This window comes from Doryrhamphus excisus, chromosome 12, assembly GCF_030265055.1.
Source record: "Doryrhamphus excisus isolate RoL2022-K1 chromosome 12, RoL_Dexc_1.0, whole genome shotgun sequence".
NCBI classification, from domain to species: Eukaryota; Metazoa; Chordata; class Actinopteri; order Syngnathiformes; family Syngnathidae; genus Doryrhamphus; species Doryrhamphus excisus.
The window spans coordinates 2235132-2261427 of record NC_080477.1 but is presented as its reverse complement, the minus strand read 5'-3'; the positions used below and the strand labels follow the sequence as shown (position 1 = coordinate 2261427).

The window sequence follows — 26296 nt, the reverse complement described above, 5'->3', positions numbered from 1 at the left end:
CCAGGAGTATTTTGTAAACAACAGACCACATCAAATAACAAAATTGATAAAGCAGCTACCTCAACCATCAAAAAGTTGTCTCAAGCCACGATGCCAGGTTGTATGTTGAGTTCAAATGAAATATTTGGAAAAAACAGGCAGGCCATATTGAAACACTTGGCGGGCCGGATGTGGCCCCCGGGCCGTAGTTTGCCCACCCCTGTTCTAGATGAATGTGTCTTTGTATTTGTTGTATTCGGGACGTATTGTAGTCCTTCTACGACGTTCAGTCGTCCACACTGAAACCTTTTCAGGCCAAAACCGGACAAGACGGATCCTAGCTACTTCGTGCTACCAATTCCACGAATACGCGGATTAAAATCGTATCAGTTTGGTGACCGACTGCTTTGAAGCGGCTCCAAATCCTCCTGATTATTTTACCGTGTGCCCAGCTTCCATGACCCGAGGGCAAGTCTCAGACCGGAGGACTTCAGTCATTAGCTTCGACTTTCCGTCTCAGGGAACGAACTAGCAAAGAGTGAGGTGCCGTTTGATTCCGTTTCATGCCAAAGAGCACGAGAGCGCTTAACACGACGCACTGCGGTGGCTGCTTGGTGTCAGCGGGTCCGTGCTCGAGCTCCTGCAGCTTGACGTCGGGCCAAACACAGCAGTGGGCTAATGTGGGTCACATGGCAGCCCAGCTTTAGCGTTATTTGTTTGGGCATGGGAGCAGGTACTCGGAATTCCCAGTGGAACTCTGACCTTGCACTTAACACATGATGATACTTCTTGGAATATCTAATTGCTCTGCCACTTTCCGAGCCTGAAGTCCATTCTCATATTTTCACTTGCTCATTCGTTTTCCTGTCCATGTCTGAGCTTTCATCCATTTCTGGGAAGACCTTTTGGTTCCTCTGGAAAATTCCTGTCTCAGTGCATGAATGTAACTACTGCCCTTTGAATCCACAAGGAAAAGAATTCCCAACCGTGAACGGGGATACTTATGAGGGCATTATTATGTTACACTGAAGAACCAGACAAAGTCGTGCTGATAGCGGATTGGCCACCATCGAGCACCCAAAAAAACCTCATCAGTCACCCGAAACGCCGGCATCGTGGAGTTTGGAAAGGTTTGCCAGAAACCTCCGTGGCGCCATCCCGGCTGCTCGGAGCGTGTACCCAAATACAGTACACCTTGCCGGGCCACGCCAGGTGGCTCCTCCCCCTCCATACCGATAGTTGATAGATTAGTCATGATATTTGATTAGGACAAATCCTAATCCATCCTAACTTGTTCCAGTCCCCTTTACCTCCAGGTGTACACAAACGGCAGGTAAATGTCGGTAAAAAAGTGGATATAAATGGATGATCTGTACCATGTCGATCTTGACAAGCACAAAGTTTGAAAGAAAAAGACGTCTTGGCTGAAGACATGAAGCTGATTCCATTCCGCTCCCAACGCTTCTTTTCCCAGCCAATCAGCGAATGTTTCTATGTAAGCATCAACATCCAAGTTTGGGTGAGATCAAACGCCAATCAGCGAATGTTTCTATGTAAGCATCAACATCCAAGTTTGGGTGAGATCAAACGCCAACCAGCGAATGTTTCTATGTAAGCATCAACATCCAAGTTTGGGTGATCAAACGCCAACCAGCGAATGTTTCTATGTAAGCATCAACATCCAAGTTTGGATGAGATCAAACGCCAACCAGCGAATGTTTCTATGTAAGCATCAACATCCAAGTTTGGGTGGGATCAAACGCCAACCATCCCAACATGGGAAGCGTTCATGCAACAGGAAGTGAGCAATGTGGAGAACGTGTCAATATTTACACCAGAGCTCACAGAGCAGCAATGATGATTTATTTTACAGGGAATTTGGTGAAATTGACTTAAAATGGACTTAATATGGACTTAATATAGACTTAAAAGACTTAAAATGTGTGCCAGTCAGCGTAGGACCGACGTTGATTGACAAGCACGAAGGACCTACTGACTCCATGACGTCAGTCAGAGCTTGGAGAGATGTTTCCAGATAGCGAGGCAGTGCAAGCGGATGTTTGCTAATGTTTGCTAATGTTTGCTGTTTGTTTATTAGCATGCTAAATCTTGTCTATCTGAGGAATGCACGCCGTGTCAAACGTGGTTTAGATCCAATAATCCTTCAAGGAAGGAAAACAGCTGCTCAACCTTCCGGAGGAGAGAGAGGGAGAGCAGCTTGGGAATCACCTGGAAAGGATATGTAGTATGTAGTAAATATGTACTACATATTACTACACTAATCCCTCCCTTACTGACTGTGATAACTGAACCTGTGCAAAGTAGGATTCCTTCTTTATGAATGGAACATAGTGACATAGTTCATAGTGACAAATACACTTCACATTATTAGAGCCCTCTAGGCATGAATAGCACCCCTACAGTCACCTTTACACTTGCATTAGCCAGTATACGTAGTAGACCTAATAAAATACAATAAGACATTTAAGACATAAATGAAACGTGTGCTGAAATAAATGTGTTCCGGACATGTGGACAGGAAGTGACATTGAGCGGTCAGAGTTGAATTTACGCTGGATAACGGCCACAACAACATACTAGCATTAGCACAGCTACATTTTTGTTATTTTATCAAAATGCATCATGCATAGTAGCCTTTTCAGCATATAGAAACACATAATGCTATCTTGCAAAGTGCTAGCATTGCTAGCATGCAAACATTAGCACAGTAACATTTTTATCAATTTCCATTAATGTTAGCATTGACAGACACTATCATGCTGGGTTTTGCATGCTCACATTAGCATTGCTAATATGCTAATATTAGCATGGTAACATTTTTGCCATTATCATATGTAGAAACTTACATTAACACTTATGCTATCATATTTAACATGCTAACTTTGGCATGCTATCATTAGCATAGAAGCATTTTGTGACAGTCAGGCACTTATCACACTGGATGTTGCATTCTAATGTTAGCATGTTAGCATGCTAGCATGCTAGCATTTTAGCCATCAGTAGAAAGTAGAAACATATGTAAACCATTAGTGCTATCATGCTAGGTATCGTTCAGCAGCAAGTAGATCTTTGTTTATGTTTGCTGTTTGTTTATACTGCTTGTTAGCATGCCTAAATCTTCTCTATCTTAGGAATGCACATGGTGTCAAACATGTGTTGCGAGCCAAACGGTGTTCAGGAAAGAAACCAGCTGCTCAACTTTCCGGATGAGAGAGACCAGATGCCGAGAGTCCTTTCACCCAGTCTTGTTCTTCCGGATTAGAGTTCTGCAGTTTCTTCACACGTCACTGTCCTGAGCTGGACTAGCTCAACATTATTTTGGAGTTGGGGTGGGGGGGGTCACCATCGTCTAGACGTTGACTGGAGCTGGGCTCTCATACTTGCGGTCTAGACCGCGTTTCGTGGCCCCCACTTGACCAGCCAACGCGTTCTGGGTTCTGGTTTTATACGAATATTCCGCATATTCGCGACAACAACCGTTTGTCCGAGCGGCCTCAGATTTTGTGGTTCGTACGTTTGACTTCTGAGTTGTTGGATGTTGGAGATGCAGTGATCTTCCTCCTTCATGGTCACCACAACTAGCTTTTCCACGCAGTCATTTGGGGAACGCCAGCAGGGCAAAGATGGTCTTCCAGAGCAGATTCCCATCGAGTCTTCCAGAGCCGATTATCTATTGTTATGATGTCATAATTCCCTCGTGTCCAACGATTATGGCGCATCCTTCTTAGAAACACAAACCATCTGGATCTGGTGCCAGGATGCCTGGCCTATCTTCAACGCAGGCCCACCACTGATCTTCTGGAAACTACATCAGCTACAAGCTCGCCGATGTGTCCAGCTGTCATCATGAGTGGCATACAAATCATCTACTGCGTATAACCTTGTTTCAACTTTGACCCCTGTGGCGGCTGCTCTACATGTTCTTCATTCCTCCGCCTTGTTTGCAAACGTCGCCTTGTAGCAAACGTCTACACGGCTCTGCTGGATGTCGTGAAAAGACTTTTTGTGTCTGGCCTTTGGATGAAAACCAGACGAGTGTTTCCCGCCACCCGCAAGGCTGTCATCTGACATGAGTGACAGCCGGCATACGATGAAGAAAACATGTTTGCTTTGATCTGGAATCACGTCATCAAAGCCGAGTGTGTTGGGCCCCTGCAGTGCTTCTTCTGCCTTTTGGTTTGTCCTCATGGATGTGATCCACATTTGGGCCGCTAGGTGGCGCTCGGGCATGGAATGCTGGGTAAGTCGGAGATCAACCCTTCGTGTTTCACGGAAACATTACGCTCTTGTGTCGCACAATATTGAATAAACGCAAAAATCATCACTTAGAAACACTTAGTGCTGTCATGTGAGACGTTAGCAATTAGCGTTAGCACGCAAACATCAGCATAGTAGCACTTTTTAACATTTGCACGAGTATTAACGTTGGCAGACACTTAGCGCTATCATGCTAGGTTTTGTACGTTATCAGCATTGCTAACATGCTAATATTAGCATCGTAACATTAGCATCATTTTTTGACATTTTTATTAACATACACAGATACGTTGCTCTACCATGCTACCATGCTAGCATTGTTAGCATGCTAACATTATCACAGTAGCATTTTAGCCATTTCATAACATATATAAACACTTTTCAGCACATTTCTGTGCCACGACAATGCTAATTAGGGTAAAAAGTTAACTTTGCTTACAATTGCATATTTCTGTGCTAATGTTAGCATGCGCAGGCCACACAGTCCGGAGATTGGGAAGACTTGGGTACGATTCTCCTCTCCAGCATCTTTATGTGGAGTTCTTCTCACATGTTCTCATGTGTGGGTTTTCTTCTTAACATGTTAGCTTCCATGTTAGCTTCCTTGTCCATAGGTATGAATGTGAGTGTGAATGGTTGTTTGTCTATATCTGCCCTGGGATTGGCTGGCCACCAGTCCAGGGTGGACCCCGCCTCACGCCCCAAAGACAGCTGGGATAGGCTCCGGCATACCCCCGTGACCCGAGTGAGGGTGGATGGATGGATAATGTTAGCATTGTTAGCATGCTAAAATTAGCAAAGTAACATTTTAGCCATTATATAAACCCTTTTGGGTCATAAAACAGTAAAGTTTGCTTAAATGTGGATATTTCTTGACTAACATTTTCAAGCAGGATGAATAATTCCGATACGTTTCAAATGTGGCGAGCGACGACTGTATCGCAGGAACTTTTATCTACGAGGGTTTGCACACCAGAACATGTACTCCCAGTACGAGACCAGACATTTGAGCTGTCCCACGTGGAGTCGAGGCTGATAATCCGTCACGAGATCAAAAGTTCGGACATTTTATCGGCAACGAACTTTGGTTTGCACCGTCCTTTAAACCAAGACGCCTCCTAACAGCATCGGCACCAAGAATCTTTATGGGAATCTTCAGGAACCGGAACAGATGATCATCTTTGCATATGAAGTGCTGGCTTTGATTGATGTCTTTTAGGAGCTAATGAGTTTTTTTGTCTTTTTCCAGGATTTCACGACTGCTTTAATATTGACGTAACAAAACACCGGATCATCAAAGGTCCAAAGCAAGCCCAGTTTGGATACACGGTTCAGCAACATGTGGCTGCTGGGGGCGAAAAATGGTAAGACACTCCTATTTAAATACACGCATAATAAATACAATAACATGAAAAATAGCTCTGATAAAAGATGGTTTCAAAAAACAATGAAGCAAGGCTCTACTATGCGGGTGAGCGTATCAAGCGCTCCTTTTTCCTCCTGCCTGTCCTAATTTCCCCTGAGCTTGCTTGTAAACAAACGTTCACTTTCTCAGAAGGACATTTTGTCATTTTGTGTGCGAGTTGTACCGAATGGCAACCCCCCCCCCCCCCAGTAGGCAAAGTGTGTCGACAAACACGCAAGAAACGCTGAGTGGACTGTAAACGATGTCCGTATTCATCAAGGACGTTTTATTATGATGCTAAAACTTGATGCTAAAGAAACTCCTGCTAATCTTCTCAGAAGTTCCTCTTTGTGGATTTGTGCTCATTCCAAAGAACACCAAGATCCACACCAGGATCATGCGTACTTTGCGGACTGGAACTGGAAGTGTTCCACCAATGTTGGAAGTATGGAATTTTCCAAGTGACGAAGATGAAGAGGAATTCAAGACTTTGGGGGAAAGTCAAACTCCGCATTGATTCACTAGGACTTTAGGACTTTAGGACTTTAGTCCCATGCAGATCAGAACTCGGTCAGACCGGAATGCACGGACAACCCTGTCATCCGTACTTGGGAACACTGGGATTGGTCAGAGTTAGAGTACCATCATTAGAGTACCATCCATGATATATATTTCATACGTAGCAGATGATATTCAGGCTGCCACAAGGCCAGCTCCAATCCAGTCCAATCCAGTCCAATCCAGTCCAATCCAGTCCAATCCAATCCAGTCCAATCCAGTCCAATCCAGTCCAATCCAATCCATTCCGATCCAATCCAGTCCAAAGTGGTGAAATAATGTTTATGGAAAAGATGACATAGTTGCTGATTTAGTTGACTGTTATTCCTCTTCCTTCAGCCCGAGGCGGCCTGGGATGGTCTCAGCCTGGGATTGTGTGCTGGAAAAGAAAGCCAGTATTGTATGCGAGATCCTTCAGCTGCCAATAAAACCAACCTCAAACCTCAACGCTGCAACCTGACTCAAATGCTGAGAGCTTTTCACTGTGTGTGTGTGTGTGCGTGTTGGTGTGTGTGTGTGTGTGTGTGTGCGTGTTGGTGTGTACGCATGTGTGTTATTATTTTTCTCAACGTATTCCCAAAGCACACTGGATCAAATACTGTCATATTTTATTATGTAAACAAAGATAAACAAAGATAAACAGAACCAAGTTGACCAAGTTGAAGGGTCACCCTAGCAAAAATATGTCATAGCTGAAGTGTCGTCCCTAATACCGTGCTGTGAAAAAGTTAGGGCACCCCTGGTCATGTTCCTGGTGTTCCTGGTAAATGACTGGTTGTTGGGATCGTCCATTCCAGGTAAAGATATCGTTAGGAAGAAGTCAAATGAACTTTATAGGATTTACAGAAGGTCCGCCATCGTTAACTCAAGCCAATGAAGCCAATCATGAGATCTCCCAGTCATGGATAGATGGATAGATGGTCTCCTAGAGCAGATACCCATGGATAGATGGTCTCCTAGAGCAGATCCCCATGGATAGATGGTCTCCTAGAGCAGATACCCATGGCTAGATGGTCTCCTAGAGCAGATACCCATGGATAGATGGTCTCCCAGAGCAGATCCCCATGGATAGATGGTCTCCTAGAGCAGATCCCCATGGATAGATGGTCTCCTAGAGCAGATACCCATGGATAGATGGTCTCCTAGAGCAGATACCCATGGATAGATGGTCTCCTAGAGCAGATCCCCATGGATAGATGGTCTCCTAGAGCAGATACCCATGGATAGATGGTCTCCTAGAGCGGATCCCCATAGATCTTCCAGCAGGTTATCTATCGGGAGTGACTTGATTAGATGCATGGAGAAGCGTGCTGCAAGCAAACATCTCATGACACGTCTCCCTCCACTGTTTATTTTTCTACTGATGTTCCCCGGCTCCTCATTGGGGACCTGACCCCCACCCCTTTGCTAAGCTGCACGGTTTGAGGTCAGAGGCTACTAGGCTAAAGTCTTCCATCAGTGAGTTTGTTTCAAAAAATCAATAACCAAACCCAATATCGGGTCAATCCTGGAATGAAATGGTTCTTGACCGCCGTCATTCCAGAATCCAGAATTCAGGTCATCTGAAAGTAAAAATGTGAAGATCAGGAGAATGGTAAAATGTCAAACTTTATCCATCTTCCACAAAAACAATCTTCTTGGAGGTAACTGGACCCGGGGGCACCAAGACGCACGTGGCACCCCAGTTCTCCTGACCCAGAAGTCCAGAGCCGGCTGGCAATGGTCTGCTTTCGCAATAAGGCGGTGTCGAGTGTCCTTCCTGTGGAGCACATTGAACTCTCTGCTCCTTCACTGCTTTTCCTGTCGTTCACCTCCACTGCTGACGTGTTGAAGTTCCCTTTGAAGCAACAGGAGGTGAAGCATCACCAGGAATTCCAATGGATGGAATCGTCCCGTGTTTTATTTGAGTCCCAGTCATGACTGGTCCTGAAACAGCTTGCTTTTCTTCAGTCTAAGAGATCTTCAAATCCTTTTATTGACATTTATAAGAGCACTTTGGCCCCACTCGGGGAAGTCAAGTGAGAGGCTCGACTACATCATGACGAAGGAATGTCCTCCACGGACGGAGGAACCCTCATCGGATACCAGGGTGGTCTGCAACCAAAGTTCTTGCCATGAGATGTTGACTACTGTAATTCATTTGAACGACTCCTCTGAGACTGCTATCATTATTATTATTATGATTATGATTATCATATCAAAAAGTGTACATTAGAGCAGGAAGTGGATGCTATACTGTAAGTCATGATGTCTAAGGATGTTTTTATTTCCCCCGTGACTAAACTTACATATTACATATTACATATTACATGACATATTGTATCTTTTCCAACTGTTTGTGTCCGCCCCTAAACAGCATCATATGATCTTTGTACAGCTTTTTCTCATTCATTGTTTTTTTGGGGGGTCTCACACCAAGAGATGGGGGCGCCCAGTCCTTGCATTATGTCAGAATATACAGTAGTTCCCCGCTTTCTGTGGGTGTTATGGTTATGCTGGAAAAGCACAATAGATCTATCATAGATGTAACAGGCATGCCCATAAAAATGGAGATGAGTTTGTGTAGACCTGGAGCTAAGAAGGACTCGAACAAAAGTGGATGTGACCAAGTGTACCTGCTGGTTTGTCCTCATCAATATCAGGACATTACTGCTAGCACATCACTACTACCAGGAGAACCAGAGGATAGAGGGGGTGGAGCCACCTGCTGTGGCCCAGCAAGGTGTCCTGTATTGGGGCACACGCTCCGAGCAGCCGGTGTGACCCACGGAGGTCTCTGACAAAGCTTTTGCACTTTAGCCTGCTGGGCTTAAATCTTTCCTCCCGAGTATTGATTCAATCCATTGATTGGCTTTTAAAGGTGTTAGGTTCGTACGTTTTCCTGGATGGAAACTTTGCTGGGCACAGATCGTTGTAGTCGGATCATAGGAATATCGATCCATGTATTGATCCCTAATAAAATGTATAGCCACTCACCACTAATCAATCATCATCTGAGATGATCCACGACTGTTGAAGCTTAGTGTCTCTACACACAGTTACGGTGCGTTCAGGGACCGCCGATTAAAATGTGAAGCTTCAGCGCTTGATGAAAAGCGTTGTCAGCGAAGCCTGAAGAAACAACGTTGTGGCTTTCTAACAGTCGTACGCATATGACGGCCATTCGTTCGTTCGTTCGTTTGTTTGCTCATTCACTCATTCACTCATTCTCTCATTCATTCATTCATTCATTCATTTTCTACCGCTTATCCTCACGAGGGTCGTGGGGGTGCTGGAGCCTATCCCAGCTGTCTTAGGGCGAGAGGCGGGGTCCACCCTGGACTGGTGGCCAGCCAATCCCAGGGCACATATAGACAAACAACCATTCACACTCACATTCATACCTATGGACAATTTGGAGTGGCTAATTAACCTAGCATGTTTTTGGAATGGGGGGGGGGGGGATGCACGGGGAGAACATGCAAACTCCAAACAGAGGTGGCCGAGGGTGGAATTGAACTCTGGTGTCCAAGCTGTGAGGTCCGCGCGCTAACCACTCAACCACCGTGCAGCCCTATGCTGACCATTTATGATTTATAAATGATGACCAATTTCTGGTGATTGAGATTTGCCCATGTTTGGAGAAAAACTGGTCAAAAATAAAAACTTAAAAAACAGGGTCACGAGTCCTGCATTGCGGCAATGTGGCATGTGGCATTCCCCCACAAACGTCCCAGCTGACGGTGGTCTCTCCTGGTGGTTCCGAGGTCCCTCATCTGGGCTTTCTTCTTGTGTTTTGCAGGTTGCTGGTGGGGGCGCCGTACGAGATGAACGGCGCGTACCAGACGGGGGACGTGTACAAGTGTTCGCTGACCAAACGAACAAACGGAAACGGCTGCAGCAAACTCAACCTCGGTAAGTGAAGGTCGTCATGTGGCTGGATGGCAGGGAACTAGTTCCCTCTAGAACGTCTTGTCATATGTTCTCCTGCATGTCTTCGTGTGTGAGACAGACGTTGGTCCCAAGCCAACCGTCCCCTTTTTACAGTCCCGTGGTTTCTTCCATGTGTTTGGCCCCGCTGAGGGGCCCGCATGGTTCTCACGTGTTGGGCTTGTTCCTTGGTTCGATGCCAACTAAGCGTCCGCATCTAAAATGTCTGCTTTGTGTGGCCTGACAGACTGAAGGGAAAGTGGCGTGTGGTCCCGGCATGTTTGGGGGGGTTTGTGTGTAAATGAGCGTGTGAGGTCATGACTTGTTTTTCCATCAAGGAAGGATATCCCTGACCAACGTGTCCGAGCGGAAGGACAAGATGAGGTTGGGAATGACGCTCACAACCAATCCCAAAGACAACAGTTTTGTGGTGAGACCGTCTTACTCCAGTCGCGCTCTATTATTTTGCCCTGCCCCCCCCCCCCCCTCGAAATTGAAATACTGTGAGAACCTGCTAATATCGATACGTGGATTTCTACGTGTCCGACGCCAAATTGGGGCTCAAACGCGTGGCTTTTGTCTTAATGAGTAGCAGCTACTGACCTCACCTTGTTTTCATTTTGAGCTTGGATCAACTTTCCCTGGAAGTCAAAATGAAAACGGTGGAGAATGAATCCGTGTCAGAGGTTCAACTTTTACCTCCAGCCATCCATTTTCCGTACCATGGCCCATCCCGGCCGGGTTGCCGGTCGATGGCAGGGCACGTACAGGATTCCAAGATTCCAACCCAGATCTTCCCGATGTGGCCATCATGCTAACCACCAGGCCACCGTGCTGCCTGGCATTCCAACAGAGGCCGGGAAATGTATCAAACTGTGCCGTGCTTGATGATCTGAAGAACAGAGAAGCTCTTTGGACTGGAAGGTCATCACCTTCTTTGATGTTTGACGTTGCAGGCCTGTGGGCCACTTTGGTCTTACGAGTGCGGAAGCTCTTACTACAGCACTGGCATCTGCTCCAGGGTCAACGCTAGCTTCAAGTTCTCCAGAACAATTGCACCCGCCTTTCAGAGTAAGCGTCACACCCACCTTCTCCAATAGCAAACACGTTGGTTGCTCCTCCAGAACCTGATGGCGTATCTGCTGAATGTTTTTAGGATGTGAGACCTACATGGACATCGTGATTGTTCTGGATGGATCAAACTCAATCTACCCTTGGTATGAAGTGCAAGCTTTTCTTATCAACATCCTTCAGAAATTCTATATTGGACCAGGTCAAATTCAGGTGAGTCGGACGTCACACGCAGCAAATCTGCTTTGGAGTTTCTCGCTTTGTTGACGTTTGTACAATCCATCAGCCACCAATTGCTATCCGTACATTTCAGTAAAAACCGTGTGATCGGCATAGGTTGCTAAATTCCTTTTGAAGCGGCAAAGCCAACATGTTGCTGAGCCACGCAGGGTTGCCGACACCCGTATTTGGCCGATGAAGGACGCCCATTGTCGCCGCGAGAATCAACACTAGTCTGTAACCTCAACGGTTTCCGTTTGACAGCTTGACACGGGCTACACCTATCCAGGCCAGCGTGTTTGATAACTCCCTTGTTAGCTGGCTAGCTAGCTAGCTAGAGGTATCCGCCCAGTGTCTGGTCTTTGGACTCCAAATGTGACTTTTTACCAAAGGGACATTTTGTTTTTAAAACAAATGAGCAATACGGGTAGTTTGGAGCTGGTTTTTGTCCCATTGGGTACATGCTGACTTTTCAAGGGTCACTGAACAGCTTTGCTTTCTTGTTGTTCTGATACTACTCTTGTCCTGCAAATGTGATTTGTGTGAGGTTGTTTCATGAACATAAACGTGTCAAAAAGTGCAAAACTAAAGGCAAAAAACCCAAATGACATAATAAGTTTAGTTTGTAATAATTAGCCAGGGTCTAATTGGCCAGGGTCTGATCAGCATTGGAACGTGAAACCCTGACTGGAGCATCCTGACTTTGCTGCTGTGCTGACTGTGTCGTTGTGTCTCTTGGCTCAGGTCGGAGTTGTTCAGTACGGTGAGAAGGTTGTACACGAGTTCAAACTCAATGATTTTAAATCTGTTGAAGAAGTGGTGAAGAGAGCACGCAGTATCAACCAGCGAGGCGGGGAGGAGACCAACACGGCTCTTGGTATCAACATAGCACGGTACGTACCAGCGTACACCGCTGGGAAAGATGCTGATTATCATATACACGTATAAATATATATATGAAAAAGTGTGTGGAAAAAGTGATTGCCCAATGACGCCCCCCCCCCCCCCCAACCTCCAACCATTGAGATCTACAATAAAAGGAGTTATTTCGAAAGCTTTGGGACTCCAGCAAACCACAGTGAGAGCCGTTGCCCACAAATGGTGAAAGAGTGGTGAACCTTCCCAGGAGTGGCCAACCGACCAAAACGACCCAGAAAAAGACCATCACAGCAAGAGTAAAATAAGGTGGTGGTAGTGTGATGGTCCGGGGCTGTTTTGCTGCTTCAGGACCCGGAAGACCTGCTGTGATCCATGGAAGCATGGATTCTGCTGAAGGAGATGTCCGGCCATCTGTTGGTGACCTCCAGCTGAGAGCAACTTGGGTTCTGCAGCAGGACCATGATCCAAAACACAGCAGCAAGTCCACTTCTGAATGGCTGAAGAAAAACCAAATGAAGACTTTGGGGCAGCTGGTCCAAGTCCTGACCTGGATCCTATGGAGATGCTGTGGCATGACCTTCAAAAGCATCCAACGTGGCTGAATGACAACAATTCCTCCACAGCTGGAAGACTCATTGCAAGTTATCCCAAAGGCTTGATTGCAATTGTTGCTGCTAAGGGGGGGGGACCAAGCCCTTGGGGGGCAGGGGGGCTTTAGAGGGCAATGACTTTTTCACCCCACTGTACACGAGCAGCCCCATCCTTTGGGTTCCACATGTCACAGAACCCCCCGCCTGCTTCTGTCCCAGCTCTGAGGCGTTCAAACAAGGAGGTCGACGCGGTGCCAAGAAGGTGATGATTGTGATAACTGACGGAGAGTCACATGACAGCGCCGACCTCCAACCAGCCATTGAGGAGAGTGAGAAGGATGGAATCACCCGTTACGCCATTGCGGTGAGTCTGCTAGACCGTTTAATCATCTGGCTTTATGAGCTTCAACGTACTCTTGTGAAGGCTCCTGAACGTCTGGTGCAGCAAACGTTGGCAGTGGTGACCTCATCGGGAGGACAAGTAGGACACTAGCATGCTAGCATCGGAGCTAAAGGCTCACACAGCGCCAGACTCTTAGTGGAAGTGCAATTAAAGGTGGAAGTGATGTCTCCAGACCACATGATGTGTTTACTGCACCTACTGGTGCTTGGAAGAAATGGAATGGGTGAGGGCAACACCATTATATGACAAAGTGAAAGTTCTACTACTAAGTTCTAGGTACTAGCGTGGTAAAGGGTAGCAATACACAATATACTGCCCATTTTCATGTAGTATATTATTTGAATGTTCTGGTGCCCACAGCTTTAAACTCAGACCTAAGTGTCGTTCATGTGGACCTGGAGCTAAGAAGGACTCAAACAAAGTTGGATGTGACCAAGTGTACCTGCTGGTTTGTCCTCATCAAATACAAGACAAGACTACTAGCACATCACTACTACCAGGAGAACCAGAGGATAGAGGGGGGGAGCCACCTGCTGTGGCCCAGCAAGGTGCACCGTATTCGGGCACACGCTCCGAGCAGCCGCTGTGACGCCACGGAGGTCCCTGGCAAATATTTGCCATAATGCTAATCCTGCTGCTGGTGCTTCGGGTGGCTGATAAGACCCCCCCATCGTGGAGCACTTGGTACATCCTTCCTCTTGAAGTGAATGTTTGTTTCCAAGTAGCTCAGGGGAAGTCACGGCAGCAAGGAGATGAAATTGATTTGATTGATTGATTGATTCGCCCGCCCACACAGTACGAGTATTCTCACCTCATTGGCGTGATTTCAAATGATGGTTTATCTGAGCTGTTTTTAAAGTCAGCAGATTCTTGCTGTCTGATGCCCCCCCCCCCCCCCCCCCCCCGTTGTGTACAAGGCTGACTCGCGTGTCTTCGCAGGTTCTTGGCTACTACAACCGAAGGGGAATCAACCCCGAGGCCTTCCTCAATGAGATCAAGTACATCGCCAGCGACCCAGACGACAAACACTTCTTCAACGTGACGGATGAGTCGGCGCTGAAGGACATCGTGGACGCACTCGGAGAGCGCATCTTCAGCTTAGAAGGTCTGCTAGTCCTCGCCATGTTGTCATACGTGTGGGCGGCGTTTGTGTCCGCTCGTGGCTTTGGCGGCCATCGTTGTCACTTTCCACAGTATTTTATGATTGGACGGAAGGGGCGATGGATTCCTAAGATATTTATGTGTTGGCGCAGGAACAAGTAAAAACGGGACGGCCTTTGGTCTCCAGATGTCTCAAGCCGGATTCTCCGCTCACAACGTGGAGGTGAGTCGCATTTATGCTATCGAACCGTCCGTCATCGAACGGCGCAACACATGTTTGGCGCATCAAAGCGTCTCCTCATCAGCATTCATCATTTATCACCTTCCACTTCCCGAGGTGCCCAAACGCTCGGGGATCCCTATGGGGGCCCCTGACCTCTTTCCACTTCAGCCTGGCGCTGATGGGAAATGAAAAGACTGCTGGCTCCCCAGGGAGGAACAGGAGAGGAACAGGAGTTTAAAGCTGACGGCTTTGTTATTCCGATCCCGACCCCCGTCTGGGATCTGGGCGACACAGCGGGAGGCGGGTCTCTCAGGCGGGTCTCTCAGGCGGGTCTCCCAGGCGGGTCTCTTAGGCGGGTCTCTCAGGCGGGTTTCTCAGGCGGGTCTCTTAGGCGGGTCTCTCAGGCGGGTCTCTCAGGCGGGTCTCTTAGGCGGGTCTCTTAGGCGGGTCTCTCAGGCGGGTCTCTCAGGCGGGTCTCTTAGGCGGGTCTCTCAGGCGGGTCTCTTAGGCGGGTCTCTCAGGCGGGTCTCTTAGGCGGGTCTCTCAGGCGGGTCTCTCAGGCGGGTCTCTTAGGCGGGTCTCTCAGGCGGGTCTCTCAGGCGGGTCTCTTAGGCGGGTATCTCAGGCGCGTCTCTTAGGCAGGTCTCTCAGGCGGGTCTCTTAGGCGGGTCTCTCAGGCGGGTCTCTCAGGCGGGTCTCTCAGGCAGGTCTCCTAGGCGGGTCTCTCAGGCGGGTCTCTCAGGCTGGATAGCTGCCATCTAAGGATGCGGCCACCAAGCTGCCGATTCCGATACCAAGCATCCATGTGTGAAATCAGATGATACCAAGACCAAGCACATGGCTGAAATATTAATTTTTATTTTGTTTTTCCATTTATTTATGATGAGTGCTTGGGGGGTGGGGGGGCAGTTCATCCTTAAAAGAAGGAGGACCCCCGCTATAGGCTGCAGTGGGGTGGACAGTGTTTGCCCCCATCCTGACTTCTTATTTTCTTGCATGTTTCAGATCATCAAAGAAATGTAAATATATAGAATATAGAATATAGAATATAGAATATAGAATATAGAATATAGAATATAGAATATAGAATATAGAATATAGAATATAGAATATAGAATATAGAATATAGAACACAACAGAACACAAAATGCACTTTTTAAAGAAACCTTTTATTTTGAAAGGAAGAAAACAAGCCAAAGCTGCTGGCCCCCCCCGAGCATCTTTTTCTGCTGTTGCGTTACTTTTATGCCAGATGTAACGGGACACGCCCCTTCCAAAAAGGCCCGTTACAATAACCAAGTATTGTCTATAAAATGTGTTTTGTTGACATTTTGGGCGTCTGGAACAGATGGATTGATTGACATCATTTCCAGTGGGAAATGTGCTTTGGTTAGAGACCTTCTGGAACAGATAATTACGTTAACCAAGGCGCCACGGTACGCTGCTCACGTGCTTTTTCACAGAAGACATCCTGGACTGATGGTGGCTATCATCACCATTGTGATGTTTCAGAAATACGCCAGTTGATGTTTTAAATGGCTGAAGCTCCTCCCCAGTGGGATTTGTCAAGAGACATGAACCCACTCCAATTTGCCGATAGGTGACAGAACGGTTTGGACAGATTCCATGGATGCTCCTCAGAAGTCAAGCTGAAGGTTGAGAGTAGGATAACTTCTTGGAAAGAATGTCGTGAAGGTCCAGATGTTTTTTGGTGATTGCGACTGTGAACGCCACTTGTGTCATAAACGGCCAGACATTTTCGACATCAGCGTTTATGGTTTATCCAGATGTTGCTTGTTTAGCAAGAAGAATCCAGTTGATGCAGGATACGTAATTGCTTGGATCCAAAATATGCTGCATGCGCTAAATGTCAGCTGAGGGCCGCCATTGATGATGTCATCTTTACACGCCAGCACGCGTGGGGGCGGGACATGTCTGGGATGGTTTATCTTCACGTGGGAGGGGTCACAGTACGGCCCGGCGGACCAAAGAAGCACAAAATAAAATGAATGAAAACCTTCAACCAGCGACCATGAAATGGACAAATACCAAATTCAATGAATATTCCCTTCAATATTCCAATATTCCATGTCCATTCCGGTCCTCCTTTGGGATTGAATTATCCTACTTCATCAGTCAATCCTGGACGTATAAGAAAAGGAAAGTGAAATGCGCTAGTCGCTAACGCTGTGCTTTACGTCCAGACTAAAGTAGAACGTAGCAGGTACTGTTTGCTCCACCTGCCAGTTATATCCGTGCATTCCAACCATTCCACGGTGTGACGCTTCACGATACGCTCCATGGCCGTTTTTATGGCATATGATGCCCTAAAGGGAAAAGCCTTATGTGGAGTTGCATCATCACCTCTTTTTCATTCTTGTGCAAAAAAACATGGAAAAAGTCCGTCTTTGGAATCGAACGGTGGATAACCGGCCTGGCTAAAGTCAATATGTTTCACCTGCAGGATGGCACCCTGGTGGGAGCGGTTGGGGCTTACGATTGGAACGGGGCGGTCCTGAAGGAAACGCGGCATGGGAAGGTGGTGCCCCCCAAAGCCGCCTACATGCAGGAGTTTCCGGAAGAGCTGAAAAACCACGGCGCCTACTTGGGTGAGGATCTTTCATCATCGTTGGTCAGAGATGATTTTTCGGGTTCGGCATTCGTTTTTAGAGAGCAACATTGTGATCATGTCGTCAAGTGATGAGATTTCCCATTTTGTTTGACAATCCTTGAACACACCATAGTTGTGTCCGGATGAGAGTTTTTTTTAGCTACGGAAGCACCATCTTCCACAGTCAATCCCACCTTCAAACCTTCAACCTTCAAGATATTATGTAGTGGGGCCCGATAATTAGCAGGGAATCAGACGTCATATCCATCAATCTGCTGACATTAAAAATAGCTCCAATAATCAATCATTTTAGATATAAGATATCATAAGCTACCAGTGCTGTGCAGATGAGCAAATCAAGCGCTCCTTTTGTCTCCTACGGCCTGCCATAACTTCCCCTGGGCTGGCTTGTTAGAAGATCCCCTGAATGAGGAAGACATTTGTGGTGCTGGTTGGACCAAACGACAACAACCTCACCAGCCGCCTGAAACGGCAGCACCGCAGCGTTCGGAGCGTGTGCCCGAACACAGCGCACCTTGCTGGGCTTCGTTATCGGACAGCGTGCTAATGAAGGGATGTGGAGACACTAAAGTGTCCATAGGTCATAGGTCATAGGTCACAGGAATGCGGCTGTGATTGGTTGTTTGTGTCTGCCCTACCATTGGCTGGGTACCCCACGTGTCATCCAAAGTCCACTGGGATAGGCTCCAGCTCAGCCCTGACCCGTAGCGGGACGAGCAGCCGAAAAGGCAGGCGCGTCTGTCTGGGTATGGGACCCACGTGCCCCCCCCACTCTGGGTCTTTTCCATCCAATCCAGAAGCTCCGCCACAAATCTCTGTTTTTCCCATCTGTGGTTCGTCTGACGGAGCTGATCCAGCAGGCTGCCAGCCCCAGCACTTTAAGACCAGATGTAATACGAGGTGGGGGCTGAATGCGAGACCAGGGGTATTATGGAGGTGGAAAAGTACGTGTTGATCAAGTGGAATTTTCAGTGGGAATACTACACAAAAGAAAGCCACGGGAAGAAGCAGGGGATTCTGGGATTCTGGGATTCTGGGATTCTGGTCCCAGACTCTCAGACTTTAAGATGACTCAACCCAGGACCCGAGTCTTGGTTGGTGATTGTTGTTTTTCCCTGACCAGGTTATACGGTGACATCGGTGGTGTCGGCCAAAAATGGCCGTCTGCTTGTTGCCGGAGCCCCACGCTTCAACCACACGGGCAAGGTCATCGTTTTCACCTTGAAAAGCCCCGGAAATCTCACCATCGTCCACTCCCTCAAAGGCCAGCAGGTGAGGGCATCAAACGCTCAAACGACTTCCTGCCTTTTCTTTCAAAAGCTTCAATTTGGTCAGCAGCGTGAGCCTCAGGAATCACCAGACTCCATGGAGTGGGAGTGGGAGTGGTAGTGGGAGTGGTAGTGGGAGTGGGAGTGGGAGTGGTAGTGGGAGTGGGAGTGAGAGTGGTATTGGGAGTGGTAGTGGTAGTGGGAGTGGTAGTGGGAGTGGGAGTGGGAGTGGGAGTGGGAGTGGGAGTGGTAGTGGGAGTGGGAGTGAGAGTGAGAGTGAGAGTGAGAGTGGGAGTGGTAGTGGGAGTGAGAGTGAGAGTGAGAGTGAGAGTGGGAGTGGTAGTGGTAGTGGTAGTGGGAGTGGTAATGGTAGTGGGAGTGGTAATGGTAGTGGGAGTGGTAGTGAGAGTGGTAGTGGGAGTGGTAGTGAGAGTGGTAGTGGGAGTGGTAGTGGGAGTGGTAGTGAGAGTGGTAGTGGTAGTGGGAGTGGTAGTGGTAGTGGGAGTGGGAGTGGTAGTGGGAGTGGTAGTGGGAGTGGTAGTGGGAGTGGTAGTGGTAGTGGTAGTGGTAGTGGTAGTGGGAGTGGGAGTGGGAGTGGTAGTGGGAGTGGTAGTGGGAGTGGTAGTGGTAGTGGGAGTGGTAGTGGGATTGGGAGATGTCCAAGTGCGGCATTGAATGACAGCTTTTTAACGTCCTGCTAGATATTTGGCGGCATGTTTTGCAGGGTACACTAAGTATGTATATATAAGTATATATAAGTATATCTGTCACAGACGGCAAAGGCGTTCCACGGACGCGTTTGTCGTGTGTCGCATCCCGACTACTGTTGAGTGGAAATGAATGATTCATTGGATGAATTCTTCGCCATCACCCTCGCAGTCGGAGCGTGCCCAGCGGCTGCGAGTCTGAAGCTTTCCTGACCTCGTCAGCAACAAGTCATTCTGCCGATATTTTCATGTGGGAACCTTTTTTAATTTCTCAGCTCTTAGGAAAGTGTTTTTCACTGGCAGATGTTTCCAATCAAATTCCCCACAGATGATGTTCCAGGCAGGGACTGATCCAGTAAAGCTCCCAGTCTGAAACATCGACAAAAATGTCAGAACGCATTTATTCACAAAACACACGGCCATCTTTCTTACAGTATGCAGTAGAGAGAGACCATTAGCTAGCCTGCTCCAGCTAGTTCCAGCTAATTCTAGCTAGTTCCAGCTAACTCCAGCTAGTTCCAGCTAGTTCCAGCTGGTTCCAGCTAGTTCCAGCTAGTTCCAGCTGGTTCCAGCTGGTTCCAGCCGGTTCCAGCACCACAGCCAAGACCAGAGGCAGGCTTGTCCAATTATACGTCCCACCGATTGCAGGTTGATATCACGGATGGACCGTGATTGGAACGCTGCAGAGCGCACCGATGTGGAAGCCATAGCCACTAAATTTAAAGACAAATAAAGTTTTGTACAAGAAGTATATGTCTGTCCATGTTGTAACACGGGATGGTTCGTACACACACAGTTTTAGCTTTTGATTAAATAAAAACCTGTAAGTTGGCTAGCTAAACAGTGGCGAACACAGCTAACTAATACAGCTAGCTAAACAGTGGCGAACACAGCTAACTAATACAGCTAGCTAAACAGTGGCGAACACAGCTAACTAATACAGCTAGCTAAACAGTGGCGAACACAGCTAACTAATACAGCTAGCTAAACAGTGGCGAACACAGCTAACTAATACAGCTAGCTAAACAGTGGCGAACACAGCTAACTAATACAGCTAGTTAAACAGTGGCGAACACAGCTAACTAATACAGCTAGCTAAACAGTGGCGAACACAGCTAACTAATACAGCTAGCTAAACAGTGGCGAACACAGCTAGCTAATACAGCTAGCTAAACAGTGGCGAACACAGCTAACTAATACAGCTAGCTAAACAGTGGCGAACACAGCTAACTAATACAGCTAGCTAAACAGTGGCGAACACAGCTGGCTAATACAGCTAGCTAAACAGTGGCGAACACAGCTAACTAATACAGCTAGCTAAACAGTGGCGAACACAGCTAGCTAATACAGCTAGCTAAACAGTGGTGAACACAGCTAACTAATACAGCTAGCTAAACAGTGGCGAACACAGCTAGCTAATACAGCTAACTAAACAGTGGCGAACACAGCTAACTAATACAGCTAGCTAAACAGTGGCGAACACAGCTAGCTAATACAGCTAGCTAAACAGTGGCGAACACAGCTAACTAATACAGCTAGCTAAACAGTGGCGAACACAGCTAGCTAATACAGCTAGCTAAACAGTGGCGAACACAGCTAGCTAATACAGCTAGCTAAACAGGGCTGTACAGTGCGAGTAACATGGCTACTTAAAGGGTGTGTAAGTGGCGACCGGTGTAGTACTGTGTGTAGTACTGTGTGTAGTACTACTTAAGAAGCTCACGGTCCAATCAGAAGCTGTTGTAATTCTACACTTGATCAAACTTACTTAAGATGCGTCAGAGATGGTCGTGTAGGACTTCAACATGTGAATTTAAGTTTGCCTTCACTGGTCCCCGTCACTACGTTGTCATGGGAAATGTAGTTTTTAGGAAGGAACACGATCATTATGGGGCCAACGATTATCAGGCTGATATGAGGGAATTATAACATCGTTGGATAAAAACTGTTCAGATATCCAATCATCTAGAAAAGTGCTCCAATAAGGTGAGATGACCTGAACTCTAACTTGTCAACAAAGATACATTTCTTGGACCAAATGCCAAAAGAGACCAGAGGCCAGGGACCTCCGCGGCTAACGTGTGCCCGAATACAGGGCACCTTGCTGGGCCCCAGGAGGTGGCTCCTCCCCCTCCATACTCTGGTTGTCCTGGTCTAGTCATGTCATGATGTTTGGATGTTAGGACACTTGGTCCATCACCACAAGCCCGTCTAGAACGTGGTCCATGCTAGTCTGCCCAGCCATTGTGTTCATGTCCACACATAACCTAGATAGGACCTATAACATATAACCTATATAGAACCACTATGTATAACATATATACATATATATAACATATAAACTATATATAACCTATAACATATAACCTTTATAGAACCACTATGTATAACATATATACATATATATAACATATAACCTATATATAACCTATATATAACACATATATAACCTATATGTAACTACTGTATATAACATATATACAAATAAATAACATATAACGCTGTACTGTCACATGTCTATGGAATATTTTCAGATTGGCTCATATTACGGCAGCGAGATCGCCCCAGTGGACATGGATGGAGATGGTGTAACGGATAACCTTCTGGTGGCGGCGCCCATGTTCTTCAGCGGCGGCATGGAGAAAGGGAAGGTCTACATCTACCGATTGACAGAACTGGTAGGTAGAAAGTGGACCGTCTTGGAAGACAGACCACGTACTGTACTCACGTGAACCCACCAACAGGGTGGGGTCACACGTTCAAACGCCAGACATCCTCGGCTAAATCGACCAATCACACACAAAGAACCTTTTGCATTCTGGCAGACGTTTGCCTCATGATCACTTCATTATTATTATTATTATTATTATTATTATTATTATTATTATTATTATTATTATTATTATTATTATTATTATTATTATTATTATTATTATTATTATTATTATTATTATTATTATTATTATTATTATTATTATTATTATTATTATTATTATTATTATTATTATTATTATTATTATTATTATTATTATTATTATTATTATTATTATTATTCCTCTTCCTCTTGCATCTTTGTTTACACACTTTGACTGGCTGTCACTGGCGGCACCTAGCTAGCTAGCAAGAGTTCTCCACCTAGCTTCAGCTTTCAAAACAAACAAGCAATGCGGTTAGTCTGGAGCTCATTTTTGTCCCGAGGGAAAGCGGATATCACGTTTATGGGGTACATATAACTTTTTTCTTAGAGACCCGGGCTGAAGGTGACCCTCCAATTCTACAACTAAATGGGATGAAAATCAGCAATATTAGTTACGCCGGTTTTGGTCCTTAAAGATCAAACCTTACGTCTCAACCACGTGGGAATAGACCTTTCATCGTAAGCCACTCCTTCGGAAGGAAAATACGCCCGAAATCAGCTTCATTCGCATTTGCTCAAGAGCAGAAATGACCATGTCATCTTCCGTCTGCTCTAAATTTGATCATGAAGCCAAAAGCCAAGTAGAGCAAGGATGTGCATGACGACTGGTCCAACGCCGTTCGTCTCCGTTCGGTCACAAGGCTTTCTTGGAAACATTTTCCAGTCACTTAATGACTTCCATAAACTTGGATCCCTTCCACCTGAGCTTGGACGCGGCGTTGTCTCGGACTGTTTCCCCTCAGAGGACTGATCAGTTAGCACGTAGTCCTTGAAGGTGAGGTCTGTGTCGTGTAGTCGAGGTCGAAGACCGAAGCCTTCGAGTTTTAACAGATTGCTGTTGATTCTGACGGCAATGTGCGTCCCTGGTTGGCTCGCTACGACTGTTGGCAACCCGCCGTGTCACATGACGGGTTTCCACCAGACTCCAATAAAAGCCTTTCAAAGCTGATGCTTGTTTGCATCGGCTGTGGCAGTCAGAACATCGTTTCCTGTTTGCTCAAAGTGGATTGGACTTATGGCAAAACGGCATCCCGGGTGCGTCCCTGGTCGGCTCGCTACGGCCGTTGGCAACCCGACGTGTCACGGCGTACATTTCGATGATGAGCTGGTGGCGCCGACGCTGAACAGCCGCTTGCTTTGGAAGCATTTCAGAATTTGAACTCCACGAGTGGCGAGAAATATCTTCAACTTCTTCCTTATCCCGTCACCATCGGTCGGCGTAATTCATCAGCAGCGACATGAAAGCCACAGACGCTGACGCAAACACTTTTCAAAGTGCAATGCAACCTTTTCCATGTGGCTCATTTCCTGTTGTTTGTGTTCAGTGAGGAATGAAGAAAATATCCGTGGAAGTTCTAGAAAGAAATAAAGCAGACCTTTACTGTAGTCTCGCGTTCGTTTAAGGGCCTGAGATCAAATTCCTGATAAACGTTCTTGATGTTCACAGATGTTGGAAATCAGCAACGATGCTCCAAACTCCTTTTCATTGTAGAGATGAAAAATCTGCAAACTCATGAGCTCCGTTTTCCTGTGTAAATGACGCCATTAAATAAAGATAATCCTGAGCTACTTAGAAATGACACCTATGATCTGAAATACACTAAACATGCAGTATATACATGTGGTGTATATACATGAAATACACTAAACATGTAGGAATGTACCAGACACACGGGATGTACGGGATCGGGATCGGGATCACAGATACCAGCCTTCAATCTACTCAGTATGGTATCGAAACGGAATCAGTGGAATCGCACATGGTAACATTTTACAATAAAGTACACACAACCTATCGACCTAACCCTAACCACGACTCGTTAGTTCCTTGTTAGTTCCTCATTGGTTCCTCGGTAACTACTGATTTCCTCAGTAACTACTCTAAATGTATGTGCCTTAGTTCTTTAGTAACTACTCAAATTCACTTAAACAAACAAGCAATGCGATTAGTTGGGAGCAGGTTTCTGTCCCACTGGGACCTTAAAGTCCTTAAACAGCTTTGCTGCCCTATCATCATAGTAATGTCCTATCCTGAACAGGAGCATCGTGTTGGTTGCCCCTGGCAACAAGGTGTCCCTTACTTCCTGATACGGTTCTTCCTCGCGTCAGAGCTGAAGGACACGAATGAACGCTTTGGTCTTTGTTGGTGATCCATGGTGGTCGCTATTCCCAGAAGCTTGACTTTGTCCGTCTCAAATCTTTCATTTCAGAATCGTTTTGTGTTTGAGGGCGCTTTGGAGATCCACAACGGCGGCCAGAATGCTCGCTTTGGGTCTTCGCTTGCACCCGTTCCTGATTTAAACGGGGACGGCTTCAATGACCTGGTGGTCGGAGCGCCGCTGGAAGACGATCACAAAGGCGCCATTTACGTTTTCTTTAGCCAGCACAACAGAATACTCCGCAAATACAAGCAGGTAGGTTGTTACTGGTTCAAGGACACGTTAACAACGTGCCCATGAGCAAACGTCTGTCTCTTTTCTGTACGTTGGGAAGACAGAAAAACAGCCAAAGGGAAGATGCTAACGAATGCTAACGACTGCTGATTCCAAGTCTTGTATCCATCCTTCCCTCCTGGGTACATTGAGTTCCCATAGCAACACAGAAAGGAACGCTACACCTCGCGTTAACTTTTCTAAATTCAAAAACGAAAACGGCAGCAGTGATGGCAGCTCCAATAATTAGCGTTACCATTCCGCCGGCGGCGGGAGGCGTTGGGAGGCCATCAGTACCATCGAGGGTTGATGTGACACCCAAGTGAAATGGACCAAATGTGGAATTGCTCCAGCTTCTGCTGGACATCAAGTAGCAGGCAGCTAGCAAACGCCAACGCATCACGTAACGAGCGCGTCCACCGCCGCCTCGCACGCTGCCACTTCCATGCGGCTGCATTAGCATTCCTGGCAGCATGCCATCGTTCCCAGTCCCATTGGATGCTGGCCGCCCTGTTCTCGCAAAACGGAAACGGAAAATCATGATCATCATCAAAAGCATCCAAGTGAAAACGAAAGCAATACCAAGCTGCCAGGACCGTAAGTTAACGTGAACGCTGGAAGTGAACGCGGGGGGGGGGGGGGGGGGGGGTGCTGTGAGCCACCATGGCAGTCATATCACAAACATACAACTGGAACGTTCAAATGATTTCCCTGATCGGAAGGATGTTTTCCATTTTCTCCCAACTGGGTTGGCAAGCAGTCCGGGCGGCTGGCGGGGATCCGGCGGTATGTTGTTTACTCCTCCGGCCGCACACGCTCGGATTTCCATGAGCCGGAATTCATAGCTAATGCATGTGATGGACAGCTCGTCTGTTCCAGCCGGAGACGACCACGCCCCCTTGGGCAGGTCGCTGATTGGCGGCGAGACACGGCGGCCTCAAGTATTGGCGCTGACCTTGACAGCGATACCAGATGAGCCTGCGGCAGTGGTGGTTTTGGTCACATGACTGGTCTATTGTGCTCCCATCTCTCCTTTGTGTTGTTCTCTCTCTCAGAGGATCGCAGCAGCGGACTTGGCGCCCGGCCTGCAGTACTTCGGCCGCAGCATCCACGGAATGATGGATATGAACAACGATGGTTTAGTGGATCTGGCGGTTGGATCCCTTGGTGCAGCTGTTCTCCTCTGGTGAGTGGTCCGTGTCCGCTACGAACGCTGAACCGTTGACCGTAAATTATGTAGATAAGGTAGAACCCGACACTTTTATGCTCTCATCAGGAAGAAGAAGATGTCAAGGTAGTGGAAGGTTTTCCTTCACAGTAGCGTTCAGTGGAGCCGTCACAGATGTTGCCAGATGGATGCTCGCTAGGGATGTCAATCTCTGTGTGGTACAAGTCAAGTCAAGTCAAGTCAAGTTTATTTCTATAGCTCTTAATCACAAAAGAGCCTCAAAGGGCTTAACAAGCAGGAGACCACAGTAGATGATAGACCCCATCCCTGATCTGAACTCCCATCAGGGCAAGGAAAAACTAGATACACGGGTTAAGATACAATAAAAAACGGCATATTTTAAAACGTAACGATTCAGCGGTTACATTTGTTGACGTAGACCAGCAGCCAGCAAGGTTTTGAGACCAAGACCTCCTGATTCCAGCCGTGAACCTGCACCATGGCCATAGGTGGCCACGGGCGTTCACGGCTGAACTTCCCAACGAAGCCTCTTCAGG

At 47.0% G+C, this 26296-nt stretch overlaps 1 protein-coding gene across 4 annotated transcripts in view; it reads left to right on the top strand.

Moving 5' to 3' along the window:
- Positions 1 to 26296, top strand: part of itga11a (integrin, alpha 11a) — a 90158-nt gene that overhangs the window by 46755 nt on the left and 17107 nt on the right. For 2 of the 4 annotated variants that reach the window (XM_058088644.1, XM_058088642.1), the window contains exons 2-15: positions 5507 to 5621; positions 10002 to 10114; positions 10468 to 10559; positions 11086 to 11200; positions 11286 to 11413; positions 12164 to 12312; positions 13108 to 13252; positions 14231 to 14396; positions 14545 to 14615; positions 17080 to 17224; positions 18371 to 18519; positions 21757 to 21900; positions 24350 to 24553; positions 25627 to 25757. In XM_058088644.1, coding sequence (XP_057944627.1) covers positions 10027 to 10114; positions 10468 to 10559; positions 11086 to 11200; positions 11286 to 11413; positions 12164 to 12312; positions 13108 to 13252; positions 14231 to 14396; positions 14545 to 14615; positions 17080 to 17224; positions 18371 to 18519; positions 21757 to 21900; positions 24350 to 24553; positions 25627 to 25757 — 1727 coding nt within the window. In that variant the 5' untranslated portion in view covers positions 5507 to 5621; positions 10002 to 10026. Of the gene's footprint in view, positions 1 to 4183; positions 4241 to 5506; positions 5622 to 10001; positions 10115 to 10467; positions 10560 to 11085; positions 11201 to 11285; positions 11414 to 12163; positions 12313 to 13107; positions 13253 to 14230; positions 14397 to 14544; positions 14616 to 17079; positions 17225 to 18370; positions 18520 to 21756; positions 21901 to 24349; positions 24554 to 25626; positions 25758 to 26296 lie in introns of those variants that run through there. The other 2 variants (XM_058088643.1, XM_058088645.1) reach the window with 2 other exon arrangements.